Source organism: Takifugu rubripes, chromosome 2 (assembly GCF_901000725.2).
Source record: "Takifugu rubripes chromosome 2, fTakRub1.2, whole genome shotgun sequence".
NCBI lineage: Eukaryota > Metazoa > Chordata > Actinopteri > Tetraodontiformes > Tetraodontidae > Takifugu > Takifugu rubripes.
This window is the reverse complement of record NC_042286.1, coordinates 4,200,989-4,221,244: the sequence shown is the minus strand read 5'-3', so window position 1 is coordinate 4,221,244 and position 20,256 is coordinate 4,200,989. Positions and strand designations below refer to the sequence as shown.

Here is a 20,256-nt window from a genome sequence, read left to right as displayed (position 1 = left end):
TAAAATATTCCTTTAAACACAATTAAACCCTTTTTTTCTCCCCTGTTTTGAGCTCATAATTCAGAATAGAAGCAGCAATAGTAGTAGTACGCCTTTAACCAGCGTGCGTGCGCACATGCGTAAAAGTGTGGTGGGTGGTCGCGCATGGCAGCTCCGTGCTTGGCTGCGCGTCCTCTGCCGCTGGGTCGCTGATGATGCCGCGCGGCAGTGCGGGTTGCTGGTTCGCTCCCACCACCGTTGTTCTGCCCGCCGGAGCCGAATGAGAGAGGAGAGGAGCGCGGAAAACGACAATGGATCGTCGGAGCGCTCTGGCGTCGCGGGGGCAGCTGTAACGTCGGCGGACACACGCACGAATTCGTCAAAGGTGAGCGCGGATCGCGGAGGAAATCTCCTTGTTCACCCCGGACCACTCTCATCCTCATCCATGATGATGATGATGATGTTGATAAGGATGATGGTGGCGATGCCGTAAGCGCCAACTTGCGTGATGTTCCTCCCCGGGCAGAAAAAAAAAGGCCAGTTCCCCCGCTACGCCAGCGAGCAAAGACGCGGGATTGCCATTGTTTCTCATCCTCACCCCCCTAAAAATATTTACGGGCATCACGACGCGCCGTCCCCATTGCGGAAATCACACAAATGTGCGGTTTGCTGAGCGATGCGGACGCGTTTGACGCACATGTGTTGCAGGGCTGCTCGGTGGGATTCGACGCTGGAGAAGTGACTGATAGCGGGAGGGGGGTACTGCAGCATCCGAGTCCTGCTAAAGGATGCTGTCATTACCTCCAGCCGAAGGTGCGGTTACAGATGCACCTTCATGGGCTCGGAACAGACACGCACTCTTCCCGAATCGCCAAGTTTAGCTTTATTTATGCCATTCCACGGTCGATGGGAAGGGGGAATCCTTAAATTCCCTCATTTGAGCGCGATTCCAGCCGTATGAATGATGAACTTGTCTCTCTTCCTCATCTGACATGAATTCATCAAGTTTTAAGCTGCTTACATTTTCATATATTCGCCTGCCAATTCCAGGCCCGAGTTGCCCACTCATGAATTTCTGCAGTTTCTTCAGAGGCTGAATATTTACAAGGGAAGCGTTGTGTTATTTTGCTGACATGTCTGATAGTTCTGCCCCCCTGCAAACCCACAGCTCCCCCCTCCCCCCTCCCTAATCGCTGAAAACGCTCAAAAGTGGCATATTTGGCTGAAATCTGCGCCTATTTTAACCGGGTTTCACTTCACGTTTTGTCCACAAAGAGCCACGTCCAGCTGCTATAACCTTTTACTCACTAATGATGTGTCTTTATTTTATGTTTAATAGGCATTTAAAAGGAATCTGGGTTTTTAACTGTCGGAAATCACTCTTTATTGTAATGATTTAAGAGCAGGAAGCACTGTGTTTTTGCCCACTAAGGAGTGATATTTACATATATTGACACAGTCCCCCCATGTTTCTTGGATACAAAACTTTAGCTCCATAAATATCATTCATTAGCTTTGTGCCACGTTGATTTCAAATACTAGTGATAATCTAACAAATGAACTCTAGATGGGCGCTAACTGGAAGAACAGGCTAAATATCACATCAGACCTGTGAAAACTTGTTTTTTTTATCTTTTCAGGCTTTTCAAAACATTTTCTTTGTGTGAAATTATGTAACGCTGGTGTGATGTTTGGAGTAGCACCTTGGGGAGCTGTAGTTCTGCTGTAGTGGAACCCTGAACACAATCCCTCGCCGCGGCCAGTGAACGCACCCTGCCTCTGATCCAGCCCTGGACCGAGACTCTCCGGGGCCCCTCATTCTCCAGTCAGCTGTGACGTTCTGTTGGTGGAGCGGGTCCGGCTCAGACGGTGTCGTTAGCCCACAGGACACATTCAGCACTGAGCGGGATGTCAGGGAGAATTATCATTTGCACCGACCACAGACCCTGGACCGCTCCCTCGCCAGCTCCCCAGCATCTCTGCAGGGGGGGCTACAGAAGCACAAATTGGGAATTTATGAAGTCCTTGAAGGAGGGAGAGAGGCAGAAGTGTTAATTACTTATGTGAAAGTCAGTTTTGTCAGGGAGTAACAGCTCTCACACCCACTCTGATCTACGGCTTTGCTTGGCAGGGTGAACATCTCCGGCTTCCCATTGTTTGATATCCAGCCAGCAACAGGTAATTGCATTCAAGTCCTTCAGGAAATCACATACACGATGGGCACTTTGCAGAAAAATGGTACCATTAAACAGGCATCTGCATGCAGGTAGCACTGTATCATACTGTATAAAGGGACGGGGGCTGGGGTGGATCTTTCTATACAGCCTGCCACCAGGGGGCGATCAAGTGACGGTTTGGCCATCTCACATGTCACAGTAGACACAACAATAGCTTCTTTTCCCATTGCTTTTTGTGTCAAATTAAAAATCAGAAGTTTATTCAAACACACCAGCTGCTCTGACACTAAACTGCTGACTGTCATCCTCACCTATACCAAGCAGGGAAATACTCTTGTTATCATTAGCTAATGCTAATTGGCCAGCTTTAGTTGTGCAGAGTCAGATTTTCAAACCGTATTACTCCCCAAAGCGTGAAATAAGCCATTGCTCTATAAATAAGACTCATATCTTAGAGAAAATTAGAAGCCAATAAATGTGAAAATATCTCCCACATACAAATATACGCATACAAATATCTCCAGCTACATCCTCCATCTGTTAAACTTCAGGCAGGAGCATTCAGGAGCTGTATCACCTTTTAGCTGCCAATGTGGAGGCAGAACTGATACAGAGCATCTTGTTTCGCAGTATTTCTAAAGGGTGGCGTGTGTTGCCGGTAACAGCGGCGCTAACATGCTCTGCTTTCTGATGTGCTGCAGAATGATCGAGGAAGGCACTAAACGAGGCAAGGCCATGGTGGAGAAGAGACAGCTCTTCATGGAAATGAGTGAGTGAACGTGACTGCGAGGAGCCTTCGCCGTCAGCGGCGGATCATGTCATTCAGCAGGAGCCGCGCGCTCCCTCACGTGTTCGGAATGCTGCGATTCCTCCCACACCGTGTTTGGATGGACCCTCGGAGAGCCCTCGGAGGCTATTTTTATTTCATGAATCTGGAGGAAAAAGTAATTGTGATGTTTTTTCTAAAGGCCTTCTTTGTGTGTTTGCCCCCACAGGAGCTCAGAATTTTGACGTAATCAGACTGTCGACTTACAGGACCGCCTGCAAACTCCGGTTTGTGCAGAAGAGATGCAACCGTAAGTGCACGTGGAAGCTTAAAAATCTATCTCTTGTATGCTGGGTCACCAGCAGAAATGTGACTGATGACTGTACCCCCCCACCCCACCACCACACACACACACACACACACACACCACAGTTCACCTGGTGGACGTCTGGAACATGATCGAAGCCTTTCGTGACAACGGGCTCAACACGCTGGACCACAACGCTGAGATCAATGTGTCGCGGCTGGAGACCATCCTGTCTTCCATCTACTACCAGCTCAACAAGAGGCTGCCCACCACCCACCAGATCAACGTGGAGCAGTCCATCGGGCTGCTGCTCAACTTCATGGTGGCCACCTACGACAGGTACATTCCCTGTGAAAGATGTGATCTGCCAAAGAAATGTCTTTAAAGTTTCCTTTATAGGAGAAAAACCAATCGTTTGGGATTGCTGTTGTGGGAACTGATTCTGCACATTGGCAGGGATGAAATGACCCTTTCTTTCACGTATTGCTTGACTACACTAAATACAAATATGAAACCCATCACGAAGATCTTAATTTAAATTTTTTTAAAGAAAGTAGAACTCGACCCTATTTTCAGTGCCAGCCAAACAATCCATCTAGACAGGTTTTAGGCTTCAGGATGATCTGGCTCCGAAGAGATCTGCCAGATTTTTCCCTCTCGTGCAGCAGATACAAAGAATGTGTCCCTGGTGATGCTTCACTGTCTGCCTGCCGCTCAAGGCCTGCAGGCCTTGGATGGTGAGCATCCTGCAGAGGTTTATTATTGACCATAAAGCTCACTCTCATTATTGTACCTAGTGTGCTCGAAATTGATTGGCTGCTTATCGTGTCTATTCATCGCCGGTCTCAGCAGCTTTCGGCCTTATCTACGCCGCCGTCCTGCTGCAGCACTGTGATATTCATGACGCTGTCCTTCTGAGGAACTCTGGAACTGACTCTCATGCAAAGAAATGGCCTGGAAAGCATAAAAAATTAATAAACAAACAGTAAAAAGGCTTTTTTTTTTACACCCGAGTGCTGAGTTTCAGCCATATTCTGGATGTAAATACCATAAAAATACCCACAATCACATCCAAAATCAATCGAGCTTGTTGCTGAGGCTCAGTAACTTCTTAAAAAGTGTTTTCTAACAAAGTCAGTGATGTGGAAAAAAGGCAGATATGAGTCAATATTCTGCTTTTCATCTTCATGGACTGACGCTAATTCTCCCCTTTGACCAGCAGGAGGCGACAGAGAGAACTACTCCGTGGGCTTTATTTGCTCAGTAAACAGTTCATTACATGTCTTGTGCCATCAGTCTGCTTCACAAAATTGTTTGCATAGAATTTATAGCTCAACTCGGAATTAGAATTAGACGTAAAAGATGATAAATCAGTGTGGTGTATTAGCTTAAACATGCACAACATAGTCACTGATTGAGAAAATATTCTAAATAAGGTTTTTTACATACACTCGAGCTATAGTGGACAAAAATATACTTTAGTTGAAGAGCAGTTTCTTAATATCTATTTTTATTATGAATTAGCGCTCCTTCACTTGCTCAACACAGTTTCCAGTCTATAAACCATTAAGCCACATGTTCCAATGGTCTTTCGATGATGTGACGTAAATTTTACCTTCAATTTAAAAGGTGCATATTGATTTATGTGCAGTGAAAGTCATGGAAAGCTGACCGTTTTCTCGGTGAAAGCCATGCTGTCTACGATGTGTGGAGGGAAAATTGTGGACAAACTGCGCTGTAAGTACATTTCAGTGCACCTGAATGACTCATATCCACACCTGAGCCATTTTACCCCTCTAATGTTTAGTCATTTGTGTTTCATCTTGTCAAAGCTGTTTCTGGAACAGCGACCATCGGGCAGTTCCGTTAAATAACCACTGGGTGTTGCTCTTGAGTCACGTTCATAGAGGCTGTAGAGAGTAATCAGAGCCATATTTGTCCCTTAAGATATTTTCTCACAGATCTCAGACTCAAGCGGACTCATGATATTTGCCAAGTTTGATCAGTTTCTCCGCGAGGTGCTGAAGCTGCCCACAGCCGTGTTTGAGGGTCCTTCCTTTGGTTACACGGAGCACTCGGTGCGGACCTGCTTCCCTCAGCAGGTATGAGTTCGATCCCCTCCGTCCCCCAGTGCGAGTGTGTCCACATTTGAGCGCATTTGTGTTTGCATCTAGAAGAAGATCTTGCTGAACACGTTCCTGGATGTGCTGATGGCAGATCCTCCCCCTCAATGCCTCGTGTGGCTGCCGCTCATGCACCGACTCGCCAACGTAGAGAATGGTAAGGCTGGAACCATCGACTGTATCCGCCGACGTCTCTGATCTGAAATACTCTTCCTCTGATGGCGTCCCAGTCTTCCATCCTGTGGAATGTTCATACTGCCGGAGCGAGAGCATGATGGGTTTCCGCTACCGCTGCCAGCAGTGTCATGGTTACCAGCTGTGCCAGAGCTGCTTCTGGCGCGGTCATGCCAACGGTCCCCACAGCAACCAGCACCAGATGAAGGAGCACTCGTCCTGGGTGAGCTGGCTGCTCTCATCATGTCATCGCAGTGCGCAGATGACTCGCTGACCCCGTATTTTCCTCCTGTCCTCCCCACAGAAGTCTCCGGCCAAGAAGCTGAGCCACGCCATCAGTAAATCTCTAGGCTGCGTCCCCATCGGAGAGCCGCCGCATCCCGTGTTCCCGGAGCAGGCCGAAAGACCGCAGGAGCTCACCCACACCGTGTAAGTGTCCCTGAAGCGCTCCTGGTGTCAGCCAGGAGGAAAACCTGGCCGATTTGTCGATTACCAGCCCCGCACGCTCCTGATCTACAGCCTGCTCCCGCCATGTAACGGCGCTCATCTTTCCATTACTCTGTCAGTGCGTGACGGATTGAGCACAACGCCCCCCCCCCCCACCCTCGGACACCGATCCCACCATCATTTCCTGACATGAATATGGTGATATACTGGGAAGGGCTGCCTTTTAACGGCGCCGCCGTCCTTGCCGCGTTGCCGGCAGCGAAGCGGCATAAATCACAGGCGTGCGGCTGCGAGGCGTCTGAGAATCATTACAGGAAATGCATTAAAGTCTGCCGCCGTCTCAAACCGCGCGCGTTCATTTACATTTCAGTTGACAAATAGGGCTGTTTCCATAATCACTTCCACCGCTGAGATACATCCGCTGGAATCGACCTCGCCGGGGTCATTTCGTACGTTTCCTCGCCTGATTTACAAATTTTGCCCGTCCCTGGCATCAACAGGAAGTGAATCTCTGCACTTCCTCACCCTGGCGTTCATCTTCATGCTTCACGTTCGAGCCGCAGCCATAAAACGGGGGCGGTGGCGTGTGCGGGAGCTGCAGGCGAGCTGCAGCGGGGAACTGACGGGTGAAGCGTGGGGAGAGAATCGCCATGACCAAAACTTAAATCCACCAAGGGACCCTTCCTGTTTTCCCGGCGCCATCGGTCATCCCTCACGTCCACTGCGACGGAAGGATTTTTCTGCAACACCCCCCCCCCCCCCCCCCATCCCGAACGAGGTCTACATTTGCATACATTTACATTTCATCGCAGTGCAGAGAGATGAAAAAAGGTTGGAAGTTTTCCTCCAGCTGAGAGGCCAAATCTGATTGGATCAGCTCAGTATCGGCTGTGTACCGTGAAATTACAGCGCACAAGCAGATTAATATTGATTGGAATACCATTTGCAGCTAATCTGCATTGGATTACATCTCAGTGACACAACTGCGTTTTATTGAGTTGGATGTTTCGAGGCTGCTTTGCCCGAAATCAGAGTTTTCCCAGGAGTCGTCCCGGAAATGTCCCGTCACTTTCAGACTTTCAAGGGTTGGATGGACAAAGTGGATTCTCCTGCTCTTGCAGATGGCATTTCAAGGTCGGCGCCACTACGTGCGTCCACTGACTTTTCGGGGGGTTTTTTTAAATTTAAGAACAGACATCTATTTTTGCTTTAGCGTGGCGACACGGCACAAAGAGATATTTTTATACATCCAACAGCTGCCACACGATGATGTTTTTATTCTGACTGCTGCTCTCAAAGCAGACTTGCCTGTCCTTGAAGCACAGAAATAGATTTGAACAAATACTCAAATAGATTTATATTACAAATATGAGAACTGATGTATATGCAAGGGTTGGAGAAGAAAAAGGAACACACTAGATTACCTCATAAGGTTAATATACTATCAATGTTACCTCATTTTATAGTTAATTTTTTTTTAAATGTAGAACTAATCGTTTGAGATTTGGCAGCATCTAGTGGAGAAAATGCCGATTAAAGCAGTTGACTAGAATCTATAGTGGATTGTTAAGCGAACATTGACCGTATATATCTGATATTATTAGTTTAGCAGCGCCAGATTAGCTGTTATGCTAAGATAACCCATCCCAACCCCTCTGTTGGCTAAGACTTTGTGTTCTGACCTGAATTTCTGTCGCTCTTCCCGCACAAATATAGAAGTTCTTCAACTACCAATGGTGTCCCTGCAGCTCCCAGAAATCCTCCCCCAAACGGCTCCGGCTCCCAACAATACCGTTCCTCTGCCTTTGTTCCCAGTACAGTGCAGCAGAATTATGTCAGCGAGGACGCGGTATTGAACAACCAGACGTCCGTCAGCACGGCGTCTCTGCTGGGTAAAAATGGCAGTTTGAGGTTTGCGCTGCAGGTTTGATCGCAGCTTCTGAATGATGCAGGTTTCCCGAACCACCCCCCCACCCCCCACCCCCACCCTTGTGCTCTTCAGAGCCGTTCTTTTGCCGGTCTGAAGTGTTTACCGGCGCCCATGAGCGGAGACAAGAACAGCCCAGGTTTGGATTTTGCTGTCCCCTCACCTGTCACTGAGATTCTCTGGGATCTGGAGAGGAATTTCGAGGTTTGGCACCTTGTGAGACAGACTTACTCGACTTTGCATTAATGTGAAAGGCACTACATGTCGCCGGAGTTCCTGTTAGTTGCAGGTTTTCCTGCTTTCCACAATCCCAGCGTGTCCCTTGCCGGTTTAAAAACGACCCACTTCTGTTGTAGGTCTTTTTCTTTATTCGCCAGGTCAATGCAAATTCCATCAGTGCAGTTAAAAGGCAGAGGAGTGGCCTGTAATTCACTTTCATCTGGGCAGCCTCCATTTGGCTGTGGCTGGTGGAGCCTGTGTCTGCCTCCCTGTCCAGAACGCTTCGTGTTTGCTTATTGTTTTCAGCCAAGCGACGGTAATTGAAGGCAGTCGTGCATATGTGGTTTCTAGCAATCAGACCGGCGTGTGCGAACGTGTGCGAACGTGTGCGAACGTGTGTGAACGTGTGCGAACGTGTGTGAACGTGTGTGATGGGCTCCTGCTGGCTCCCCCCGGAGTACAACGGAAGGATGGTACATTGTCATTCAGCGCACGGCTGGAGCACGTGACCGGCGCATTGCAGACCGAGCCTAAAATGTGACCTCTGAGGCAGACAGGCAGGACCCACAGGTGAACGGTGCTGATCGGCTGGCTGACTGGAGCCCTGGTGTCAAAGGAAGCTCTGGTGTTGGAGCCCCGGCTCAGCCTGGAGTTCCACTGATGTGCCCAGAAATGTGCGCTGATTATTTATGGAGCAGGAAGAGCTGCGACTTATGTAACTCGTAAGGTAAGAGGGCGATATGTAAATGCAGCTAACCGGCTGCAGAGATCCGCCGCGCGTCTCCCCTCCCTGACGGGATGAGCGTAGATCTGGGCTTTTATTTCTGGCGTCTTTGGCGAGCAACATTTCCCTGATTTCCAGCCTGCGAGCGTGGTGAGAAGTGTTTTAGTGCTTTAGAGAGAGAGAGAGAGGAGGGGAATGAGAGAGAGAGAGATCGACCTCGTCACAAAGTCATGTGACGGCTGAGTTTCCTTGGAGACAGCAGCAGTGTAGTACATTGAGATGCTCGCCTGCTCGGTCCGGAGCAGGCAGTAGGAACCAGGCGGCAGCGGCGCTTGGATGCATTTTGCCAGCCAGACGAGCGCTCGCCGAGGTAAGTGTGATGCCTCACCTGCCTGGACCCCCCACCCACATCCCAACCATCGCCTTCAGGGGAAAGGAGGGGGGTGTCCAGACTGGGGATTTGCCTCCACCTGCTTCATCTTTCCCGCCCTGTTGTGGTAGCTAAGCAGGGATCGCCGTCGTCAGGGTGTTTAAATCTGTGGGCTTTTGTCCTGCGGGAACTTTCAACCAACAGACTTTCCGGTTCGGCCCGATCCTGAGCAGCCGGCTAACTGGCAGTAAGCAGATATTTGCTGCTGCTTGTGGCTTGTGGCTGTGCCTCGTGCTGATAACAGAACTCTGCTGGTTAACAAACACTTTCATTTTGGACCCAAAAATGCTGATGGCACAAATGAGCCTCAGAAGACTCAGAGCTACCCAACATTCTGCGATGCTAAAACAGTTACGGCGGGATGGAGGCGGCTGTCAGCTGCACCGGCTCGGTTGATGAGACGGCGGTCTGGGAGATGGTGGGGGGGGGGTTCTGATCCAGCCGCCAGATGATCCCGGTGGCTCTGTTTGCTCTGCTGCATAAATCTCCTCCCGCAATGTCACCTCGCCTCGACTTCCTCTAATCACATTTCTTCTCTGCCGTCGTGGCTCCTGTTAATTCGCCTTAATTCTGAGCCACCTTTTCCCAGTAAAGGTGACAGAGAGACGGCTTTAATTAAAGGTTAACTGGACTCCTGCGCAGCCGGCGCGGGACTGCCATGATCTCCTCTCTCAGCCTCTGTTGTACAGTTGCAGCCAGGATCGCTGATTCATGATTACTAATAAAATGCGGATGCCCTCCACCTCTCCCCCCGCTGATGAGCACCGCCGGCCTCTGCGGGCATTAAAGACCTCTAATCTTGTCTTTTAGTCAGCCGGCACCGGTGGCCAACACCATGAACAACACAATGCTCATGTCCTCCGGGGCACCCACACCTACCCAAAGGTAAGCAACCGCAGGCTCGGCGTCTCTCAGACTCACCCTCCCGCTGCGATTGTCCCCTCTCATTTGGTTTGCTCGCGGCGTGCTAACGGTCCTTCAGGGTTAGGTCACAGAAGGCAGAGGAAGTTCTTAAAGCCCTTCGCTGAGGTCAGTCTGCACAATCTTCCGGAGTCGCCTCCACGGGGGGAAATGGTCCGGCAAATCAGACTCCAGATGTTGTTTGCTCCCTTGTGCCTGAGCAGCCCTTGTGAGTGTATTTTTAGAGGGAAATTTGGTTCGCTGTCATGAAGGATGCCTGCGCGCTCCTACTTAAAGGGTTGATTTGACAAATAGATGATGATGGAACTGGAGCTTGATGGTGTAAAGCGGAGCCGGCGCAGGCGCTCCGACAGTCGGGAGCCAGCTCTGTGATTATTTACTCACGGTGGTAATGAGCCATCCTGCCTCTGTTCTGTGTGGAGGACAGCTCTCTGCAGCTGTAATGGATCAGCAGGACAGGCTCCCGCAGGCTTCTGTTGTTCCATTTGTGTAGCTGTTGCATCTTTCTGCCCATTTGTGGTGCGAAGCGGGATCGCAGAGCGGGCCAGGACATCCCACGGAACGTTAGAGGAGGAAGCAGGTCGGAGACGGAGGAAATGTCCACCGGGCGACCTGAAATTGTGTGTTTGTCCTGCTGTAGGAACTCAGTCGGGGATAATGAGACACTCAGTCGATATCAGATCGGCTTTCCTGCCAAGGTGAACCTTATGCGCCGCCTCCTGGAGCTGCCGGTAACCAGGGGTGAGACGCCCGAGGTGGCGAACCGGCCTCTGAATCAGACCAAGTAATCAGCCTGATAACTGGAGGGCTGGAATGGATGCCCTCTAATCCAGATCCTTCTTCTGGAGGATGCAGGGAGGCTAAACTTGGGGGGGGGGGGGTTGTCTGAATTGTGTTTGATGATCCCGGTGCTTTTGATGATGTTTCATTGTCAGATCTGGGGGAAAGGAGCCAGTTTTTTAGGTTTATTCAGGTCACTCCCTGCCTGCCTCCCACTCTTGTAAGTACGAATCTATCGTCACAATCGTCCCGGTGAATCAGGCGCGCTCGCGGTGAATAATGCAGGACCGGAGAGCGCCGCGCTGAAAAGCGCCGTCGGTGCTTCCCACATTTGCCACGTTCCACTTTGTCAGAAAGAAACTCTCGCCTTTGTGTGTCGCCGCCGACTCATAGAAGTGCTGCGTATTTTGCTCTCAGCCTCCATCACAGTCTGCTCTGCTGACACGGCACACACACGCACACACACACGCACACACACACGCACACACACACACACACACACACACTCGCCGCCTCCTGTTCTCGCAGACAATCGCGCCGCCGCCACACGATTCTCTGGAGGCGAACAGCAGTTTATCACCTGGCCGTTGTGCAGAACCACAAAGTTTTTCAAAAAGGGAAAAAAACTTTGAGCTTGATGAGGTCTTATTGAGAACGAGCTGCGTCAGTCATGAACCCTTAACCTTAACCTTAACCTTAACCTTAACCTTAACCTTAACTTTACCTCAGAACAAACGTAATCATAAAATATGCAGATGAGCTCTCAGCAAACTGACAGCCCCCTGAAAGAAAACAAACAGTAACGACTCGTAAAACAGCTTAAACCCAACATTTCTGCCTGCAGCTCAGTTTTATGTGGCACCAAAAAACATCAGAGTGGAGGAATCAGTTCCAGCAGCTGCCTTAAAAACTGTCAGGGAAATCTGATTTGTGCCTCCTGGATGTGTAAAAAACCTCCACTTTTTTAGGACCAACTGATGTGAACAACAACAAAGGTCCAACATTCTGCAGCAGAACGTCTGATCCGTTCATGTTTTCCACTTCAGAGGGCTGCAGCCTTAATGTAGAGCCTCGTGGCCAGTGTGCACGCTAAAAAAGAGCTTCCTAACCTGGAGAAGGTGACCGGGACCTTCAGGAGAGACAGGCAGGTCCAGATTCACAGCCGGGTCACTCGTGTGCAGATTATACGCTGCATTCACAGCCCATTCAGGCCAAAGACGAGCCATTAAATGGGACATTTCTTGACATTTTACTGAACGCGAGGAGCGATTTGCTGCTTGTGGAGTCAGAACATCCTGTAATCTGAGATATCATCACTGTGGAAATAAACTGGAGCTTAAATCAGCTCGTCGCCGCGGCACTTTTCTCTCCCCATCTGCTCACCGACTGAAAGGACTTTGACAGAAACAACGATTAAAAGGCAGCTCCACGCCGCGTCTCTGGCCCAGGCCGCCAGGCGCTCGCGGTTAACGCGGCAGGGATAGAAGCCAGAGACGACATATGTCCCGTCACCTGTCCTCGCCACACGACACGGCCGTGCTCATTTAAAGTCTCGCGCCACGTTTGAACACTGGCACGCTCGTGACTGCGCTTGGCACGCCGCACGCCCGAGCCCCCGGCTCAGATCTGGCTTCCTCGAACTGTGCAGACTTTTACTTACATAAGCTGCTCACTGGCGTGACATTCCTCTCTGCCTGGCTCTGGACAGCGTCTTGGAGAGTCCCAGCCGGCTGGATGAAGAGCACCGCCTCATCGCTCGCTACGCGGCCCGCCTGGCAGCGGAGGCGGGCAACTCCACGGTGAGTGGCGCTGGGCCGGGGTCCACCTGCACTTCACCTTTAATGATTTGACACGTTGTTGTTAGACGCTCCGCTGAAGTGTGAAGCTCACTGGCACGTATCAAACAGGGGTTTTATTTCTTAAGTTTTCAACGAACTGATGGAAACTGCCGCCATTCTTCATTAGTCAACATTTAACTCAGCATAATAGCGGGCGTTATAATATAAACTGGTGTTTCCTGGCTTCTAATGGGAGCTGCTGATGTTCGTATTCATTTACATATAAATGTGCTCAAAATTGGCTCAAACTGGTTAAAGTGGTTAAAATGAACAGCTATAAATCATGGGTTGTCTCCATCTACTGTGTTTCACTTTTATTCTCGCACTGTTTTAATTTAGTCGCGTGATTCTTTTCCAAATGTATCTCCAGCAGCAGTGTCCTCCATCAGACCTGAGCTTCAACTTTGATGCCAACAAGCAACAGAGGCAACTGATTGCAGAGCTGGAGAACAAAAACAGGTAAAATTTAGTCTTGTAGCTGTGTATTTTTGCAGCCTAAAATGATCTCATCTGCTTACGACTACTGAACTTTCCATTTAAAATGAGCTGAAAAGGAAAAGTCAGACAGGCCAACCATGTTGTTTTTAGATCTTTTGGGGCCACAGAGTTCAGGATAATCTCACTGTTTTCCCCATTGTTGACCTGATTGACTGGTCGATCCGTGCAGGGAGATCCTCCAGGAGATCCAGCGGCTGCGTTTGGAGCATGAGCAGGCCTCTCAGCCCACCCCGGAAAAAGCCCAGCAGAACCCAACGCTCTTGACCGAACTGCGGCTCCTCAGGTATCGCATCGTGCCGCTGCCTCCTCTCCCCAACTGTAGAAATAATGCCTCTTGAGTTCAGCGGTTATTTTAAATGAGCTTCCTGTCAGCAACACAACAAAATGCGGATTAACAACATCGAAGCACTCGTTTATCCGAATGACTTCTCATCCTTCTGTTCTGAGGAACGCACTAGTTTACAGGTTTACAACTAGATCAAAAGTATTTTTGAATGTTGTAAAACCATAAATTATATAGTATGAGGAATCACACAGGCTCTGTTTTACCATTCATTCAGATACTGTATATGCATGAAAAGGAGACCATCGTGATATATTTGGATTAGAATGGCACAAACTAAACTGTAAGATAATTGTTTTGCATAACTGGAGGGTAGACTTATGCCACTTGATTTTCTACGGTTTAATGCCAGTGTGTCTAGGAGCATTTTTACAGCTCACTGAGCCTGTTTATGATTCAGGTTTTAGGCCAGGATATTATCAAATAATTATTATTTCATGGTAGAGTGTGCACCGCATCTGAATGCTGCCTGCTCCGTTCTGATATTGGCTTTATTTATCAGGAGGCTGAGCAGCACAGAACAGCTCCTGTGTTGCTGAACATGGGTACCCCTCAATGCAGTACCCCTACCGTTTAAAGCTGCAGCATCACACTATTAACACTAGGGGGCAGTAATACACCAGAATCCTCAGATTCGAGCTCAAGGTTCAACACTATATTCAGTTACCTGCTGTTTAACAGCAGATTAAACTTTAAGGGTTTTGGAATGAGGGTTGAATTCAGCAGGCAGAGACAATAAAACCTTGATAGTCTTGCTTAAAATGTAATTAAGTAAATGTAAGTGTGTAAACGAGTATATGAAAGTATGTGAATGCTTTAGGCTGCGGTTGTAAATGTACTTTCAAAGTGTTAAAAGCACGAGGTGGGCGAGGATTCAGGTAGAGAAAAGGCCTATCCACACACAGGAAGTGAAAAGTTAGACTACGGATGTTTGGAAATGCAACCCCCCCCTACACACACACACACACACACACACACGCTTAAATTCTTTCAATCTGCCACAGACACAGGAAAGACGAGCTGGAGAGGCGCATGTCAGCGCTGCAGGAGAGCAGGCGGGAGCTGATGGTGCAGCTGGAGAGTCTCATGAGGCTGTTGAAGGTAAAGTAATCCAACATAGTCCAGCCCAAGGACCTGCAGGTGTCACTGCTCTTAAGCAATCGTCAGCGCTAATCTCCTAAAAGAAGTCTGCATTTGAGGCTTTGGAAGCCTTTTTAATTAAATGTGAAGCTGATTTAATCCCAAATCTCTCCTTGCTCTTTTTTAATGCTCACCTTTGTTGGCTGATAGGATGAAGAGCAGAAACAGGCCGTAAGTTTGCAAGGCTGCTTTTTAGACTCAGCACTCACATTCAGCATGCACTAGAGAGCGCAGGTTCATGACCTGGATGCTTTTAAATTCCTTTTTTTTTTTTTTAGTTCTCAAACTAGTTGAGAGAGCCGCGTTTCTCTCAAAGACCTGTTCCTTTCATCAGCCCCTCCTAGAATGCCATTGCAGTCTGGTTTCCCATCTGCTGCCTGGCCTGGAGCCACCACGCTGGGCCTGGAAGCAGACAGTGATCCCGCCTGTGTGAGGTGGATGTGTAGCATCAGCGCTCACCGTCACATGCTCTTTATTACCTCCCCGATCCAGTCAAGGTGGACTACAGAGACAGCCGGTCCAGGATTTCCTAGAGGCTTCTCTGTACTTCGGTCTCCTTGTTTCTTTAAGGACGGAGGTCTTTGATTTAAGCGTCACCCCAGGGTTCAGCTAGAACGCATCAGGGAGCAAAACACGACAGATTGAGGGGAAAGCGTGACTTTCTGACAGTTCGGGCTTGTTTGTGTTGCAGTCGCAGTCTGGAGGATCCCCCCATTCCTCCCCCAGCCACAGCGCCGGCTGCTCCATGCCCATGCCCATCCGCTCCACATCGGCTGGCTCCACCCCGACCCACACGCCCCAGGACTGCCTGGCGGGGGTGGGGGGTGACGTGCTCGAGGCCTTTGCTCAGGGTGAGACTTCCCCAGCGCCTCAGAAGCTCCTCCTGAAGCTGCAACGCACGTTTAAACGAAGGTGTCTGTTTCCTAGGTGTACCTAGAAACCTTCGGAACGATCTTTTAGTCGCCGCTGACTCGATCACAAACACGATGTCGTCTCTGGTGAAAGAGCTGCACTCAGGTCAGTTTAGAACGTTCCCTCTGCAACATGTGCAGCACATTCACAGGACACACAACAGTAGCACATTTGGACATTTTCAAAAGAGAATCGCTTCTTTTCAGTGGATGACGGAGGAGATGAGGAGGAGGCCAACATGAGGAACGGAGGGGACAGAGGTGAGTCTGCGCTCACGCTCCAGTAACAGGGAAATTACCGACTGTCTCGCCCTTCTTCCCGGCTGAAGCCGGGAAACCAGTATGAAATGCAAGAAGTAGGAATTGCAATAAATTAAAATGACCTCATCCTTGTTTAATTGTCATAGAAACAATTTGCCATAAATAGATCCATCAGAGCCTGGTTTGCCTCTGTTTTCTCTAAAATACAGACTGACTGCTCTGTAATGTGGACCCAGAGGGCAGGGAAGACATGACACATTCTTCACTGCACAAAGTAATTTATCCCTGCAGCAGAAATAAACATGCTCTGTGTGTGTGTGTGTGTGTGTGTGTGTGTGTGTGTGTGTGTGTGTGTGTGTGCAGGTACAATGAGGGTACCGAAACACTGAGGGGAGGCTCCGTCGTTCCATCACCCGGCCAGAGGCATTAGAACCTAGAGTAATGCATGCTGTAATCTACCAGGATTTCACTATGTGAAAACAACCAGTCCTTTGCATCTTGCAGGTAGCAGGATGTGTCCAATTAACGAGTGTGTATGTCGTCTTGTAAAAGAAAACTGCTGTAATTACCCGACCATTTCCCTCCCGAACCGCTGGAGAGCAGCTCACGTGCCCCCCCCATTTCCACAGCAGCAGATCATCCTGTACATAAAACACTGTAAAAGGGAACACCCCACTTGAAGCCCCCCCACCCTTCCCTGTTGTTGCTTTTGCATCATCAGTGCTAGTATTTTAGGTTAGGCTCTTTGTGTGGGTGTGTGTGGGGGTGTGTGGGTGTGATTTTGCATGAGGTTGCACTGGCGTCTGGAGCGGGCTACTGAGCTGGTGGAGCCCGTCAGAAGCCTCAGAAATTACCCTCTTATCCAGAAGTGGCACAATAAAGCAGCAGATCATCCCTCAGCAGATCATCCTCGGTTCAAACACAAGAAGGGAACTGAGCTGATGCTGCACGCTGAGTTCATTCTGTTGTTTCTTTCATCTCGGCGCCGTGAAAACTCTTCCGTCCTTCCTAGTTTGTCTAATGCTGTCTTTATGGATTGACAGTAGATTTAATCTTTCACATTGGCCCCTTTTAACCAGCCAAAAGAGCTTTTCTAGCCAGGACGCTGCACTGCTGCCCCAGCGCTCTGAACAGGGGCATCTACACACACAACGATGAGGTCAATCTCAACACACACGTCACAGTAGATTCACTGATTGATCTCTGGGCTTTAGTTGAGGTGTGAACACCGACAGGCTGTGTGAGGAGGTCGTCGTGAGCAAGTAGCTTTGTTAGATTTATGTATTTATTAAAGGAGCGAGCGTCGGTGCTCAGGGAGCGGTGATGTCGTAGGCCGCAGCCCGAGAGGTCAAAGGTTAACACTGAGGGGCAAAGGGATCGTTCTTAGATGAGTCCTTCCGCTGGAGCCGTGCGGGAAGGCGGCATGTTTGTTTAATTTATTCCAATTCTGTGTGATTCTGTGCGACGAAGCCGTGGGTGAAGACTGTGGGTCTGGAGGTGGAGTTCAGTGAAGCATGTTCGTGGATAAAGTCTGTCCCCGTGTGGATTTGTGTCCTTCAGAGACGTGTTTGTTTTCAGGTCGCTTACTTTGACACTTTGGCCTTCGTGGAGTTATAAATGCACACGCTTCCCAGATCATATCATCCACCGCAAGAAAAAGAACAAAAAAAAGAAAAGAGGCTCCTCTGTTGTTGCTGTTCTCGGTGTGCCACTTTGGTTCGCGCCATGTTTTCATGGTTGTTATGGTTTAATGTTGGTGGCGTAAATGTGACGTGATTGGTTTATCTCACACTCGCACCTGGATCAGAATCCAAAACACCACAAGTCACTAAAAGCACCAGGATGGAGGAGAGCGGCAAGAGCTGCGAGAATGCAGAGGCGAAGCGTCTGAAACTGTCTTCCCCTTCACTGTGTCTGCGCATCTGACCTCAGAAGCTTTGTTTTGTTGCATTTGTTGGTTGGTTTTCAGTTTGTGCCTGTAGCCGTCCTGTATAGTGCCGTTCAGAGGATCCTTACAGCAGATCAGACCATCAATCAGCCTTTTCCTTGGAGTTTTGCTCTGTGACTTTGTTGGGATTTTATTGATTTCATAAATGTGTTGTTGGGGGAAGCCTTTTGCATATGTGCCAAACCTTTTCTTGCAGACGCCTGCAGGTGTTTATGAGTGTATCTGCAATAGGTCATTGCGTGACCCACAGTGGCGACCCAGAGAATGTCTGGCACAGCTGGTCAAACGTGGGTGGGAAACATTCCAAAGGTAGTGCTGAAGCGTCTGTATGTCCTGTCAGACCAAACTCAGGCTACATGAGACTCAGCCAGACAGGCGAGGGCGTCGGCGACGGCGGCAAAGCTCCCCTGATGTTACTTATCTATGTACTGTATATGTTCTATATGGTTACTATGCTTCTGCTACTTTTTTTTCTTCTGTTGATTTTACAAAAGAAATCATAGTTCTATGTCACAAAGTCACTGTCTTTTGTAAATAAATCAAATGTGAGATATATTAAAGAGATTTAAAATATGGCTTGTGGTTGTGTTTCACTAAAATGCACACTAAAATAACCTATTTTTAACTGAATTTCTGCTTATTTTCTATGAGGTTAGGACTTCTACTTTCAAATTTTTCTCCATGTAAAGTAACTTTTACAGCTTAATATAATAGAATAACAAGAATATAACTAAGAATAACAAGAATGTTGAGTTTAAGAATGGACAATATTACTTTTTTAAACACATCTGTACAACAAATCTAATATGCTGATGAGGCGTTCATATTTTTACTGCAGTAGTTTTAAGCAGCCACTTTTTTGATACATTAATGTGCTAATATGTTATCTGACATTAAAAATAAATACATTAAAACAGCACAAACCACGCAAGTATATTATTTCATTTGTTAAATTAGTGTACATGTGTAATAAATTGATATTAAAATTATTAAGTGTGGACTTATTTGCACTGATTTAACCAAAACCTAATCAGTTTCTCTTTTACAGGTCTTTTAAAGAGGTGTTCACCTCTTCCCCCGGGATAATAAGGCTCGATCACCCTCTTCCTCCCCAGGCAGAGGTCTCATTTCCTCCCCGATAATCCAGGAAAACTCGCGTCTGTCGCCCTCTAGCGGCGACAGCTGCTCCCTGCCGCGGCTGCAGGCTTGGCGCGTCTCCAGGCAGCAAACCGGATAAAACCGAGACGGCTCAGGTGTCAGACAAGTGAAATGGTTCAAAGATAGTGTTTAAATATGTAGGAAGAGTGGGAAATAGAAGAAAGGCTTTCATTTGAAGCACGATATTGACATAAGGAAGGGAAAAAAAGGCCCAAAATTGCATAAAACAATGCTAACGGTATGTTGAAAAATAGAGATAAAACATTCGGGATAAAGTTAACATTCGTGTCAACAACTAAAAGTCATCAGTCATCACCGTTTTTAATATATTTTTTAAACCAGTTTTTTCGTACTGACCGCAGGCAGGCGTGAAGCAGTAATGTGTCCGCTAGAGGCCCTGCAGCCACCAGGGGGCCCGTAAAACAGGTTCCTGTTCTTTCAGTCACCATTTTATTAACACGGCTCTGCGTGTTTGTTGTGCTCGTTAATTTTTCAACCTGTAGATGAAAGATGCTAATTATCCAGACAGGCGCAAGCTGCTACTGTTCAGGCTGAGCAGCCAATAAAGCGAATCACTGCGGCCCGTAAAAGAAAACACGTCCACACGGGACTGGTTCCGTTTGAGACGGTACAACAGCACTGCAGAATGTTTAATCCCTTACAACTGAGCGACCAATGGGTTATCATCGCGTTGTGTTTAATATGAGCATAAATATTGTAACTAGTGGTGCGGGTCCCCCTCCATGAGCGCCAGTTCTTCCGGGTTTCTCCAGAAGCTCATAGGGGACAAAGTTAAACGTGAAATTCAAATATTGTTGATGTTCATCAACAGCTACATTCATGTTTACGGTACATTTAAGTTATAATTAAATGCTCAACACCTGCAAAGAGGATTGAAGAAAGAAGAAGCCAACTCAAACACACTGGACCATTCATATTAAAACCAATGAATTCCTAAATAAAATTAAAAGACGAATAGACTGTATGAAAACAAACAAACAGATGAATCCTCTCCATTCAAATAAGGTGCTTTTATACCATTTTTTTTAAACCTCGGGCTGAATTTCAACCTGACTGACGTCACTTTTCATCGCCACATCATTGATAATTCTGAACTTTTGCTGGAGTGACTGTGGGCTCATTTTACACAGGTGCCGGGTTTGTCGGGCTCTAGGACCGCGTGTG

The 20,256-nt window shown here is 48.2% G+C and overlaps 1 protein-coding gene across 5 annotated transcripts; it reads left to right on the top strand.

Annotated features, from left to right (window-relative positions):
• The first annotated feature begins 57 nt into the window (after positions 1–57).
• On the top strand, positions 58–18,488 carry dtnbb (dystrobrevin, beta b). 5 transcript variants are annotated; one of them, XM_029829728.1, is made up of 19 exons: positions 110–364; positions 2,111–2,157; positions 2,858–2,925; positions 3,152–3,232; positions 3,355–3,568; positions 4,881–4,966; positions 5,177–5,331; positions 5,407–5,509; positions 5,583–5,749; positions 5,831–5,955; positions 12,683–12,773; positions 13,183–13,271; positions 13,480–13,593; positions 14,658–14,754; positions 14,944–14,964; positions 15,485–15,644; positions 15,721–15,810; positions 15,912–15,965; positions 16,329–18,488. In XM_029829728.1, the coding sequence occupies exons 3-19, from the start codon at positions 2,859–2,861 to the stop codon at positions 16,352–16,354; spliced, it is 1,740 nt and encodes a 579-aa protein (XP_029685588.1). In that variant the 5' UTR covers positions 110–364; positions 2,111–2,157; position 2,858; the 3' UTR covers positions 16,355–18,488. The 5 variants fall into 5 exon arrangements, with proteins under 5 accessions (XP_029685595.1, XP_029685600.1, XP_029685588.1 ...); XM_029829722.1 differs by having other exon boundaries at positions 111–364; positions 5,404–5,509; XM_029829724.1 differs by having other exon boundaries at positions 112–364; positions 5,404–5,509; positions 13,186–13,271.
• The last annotated feature ends 1,768 nt before the right edge of the window (positions 18,489–20,256 follow it).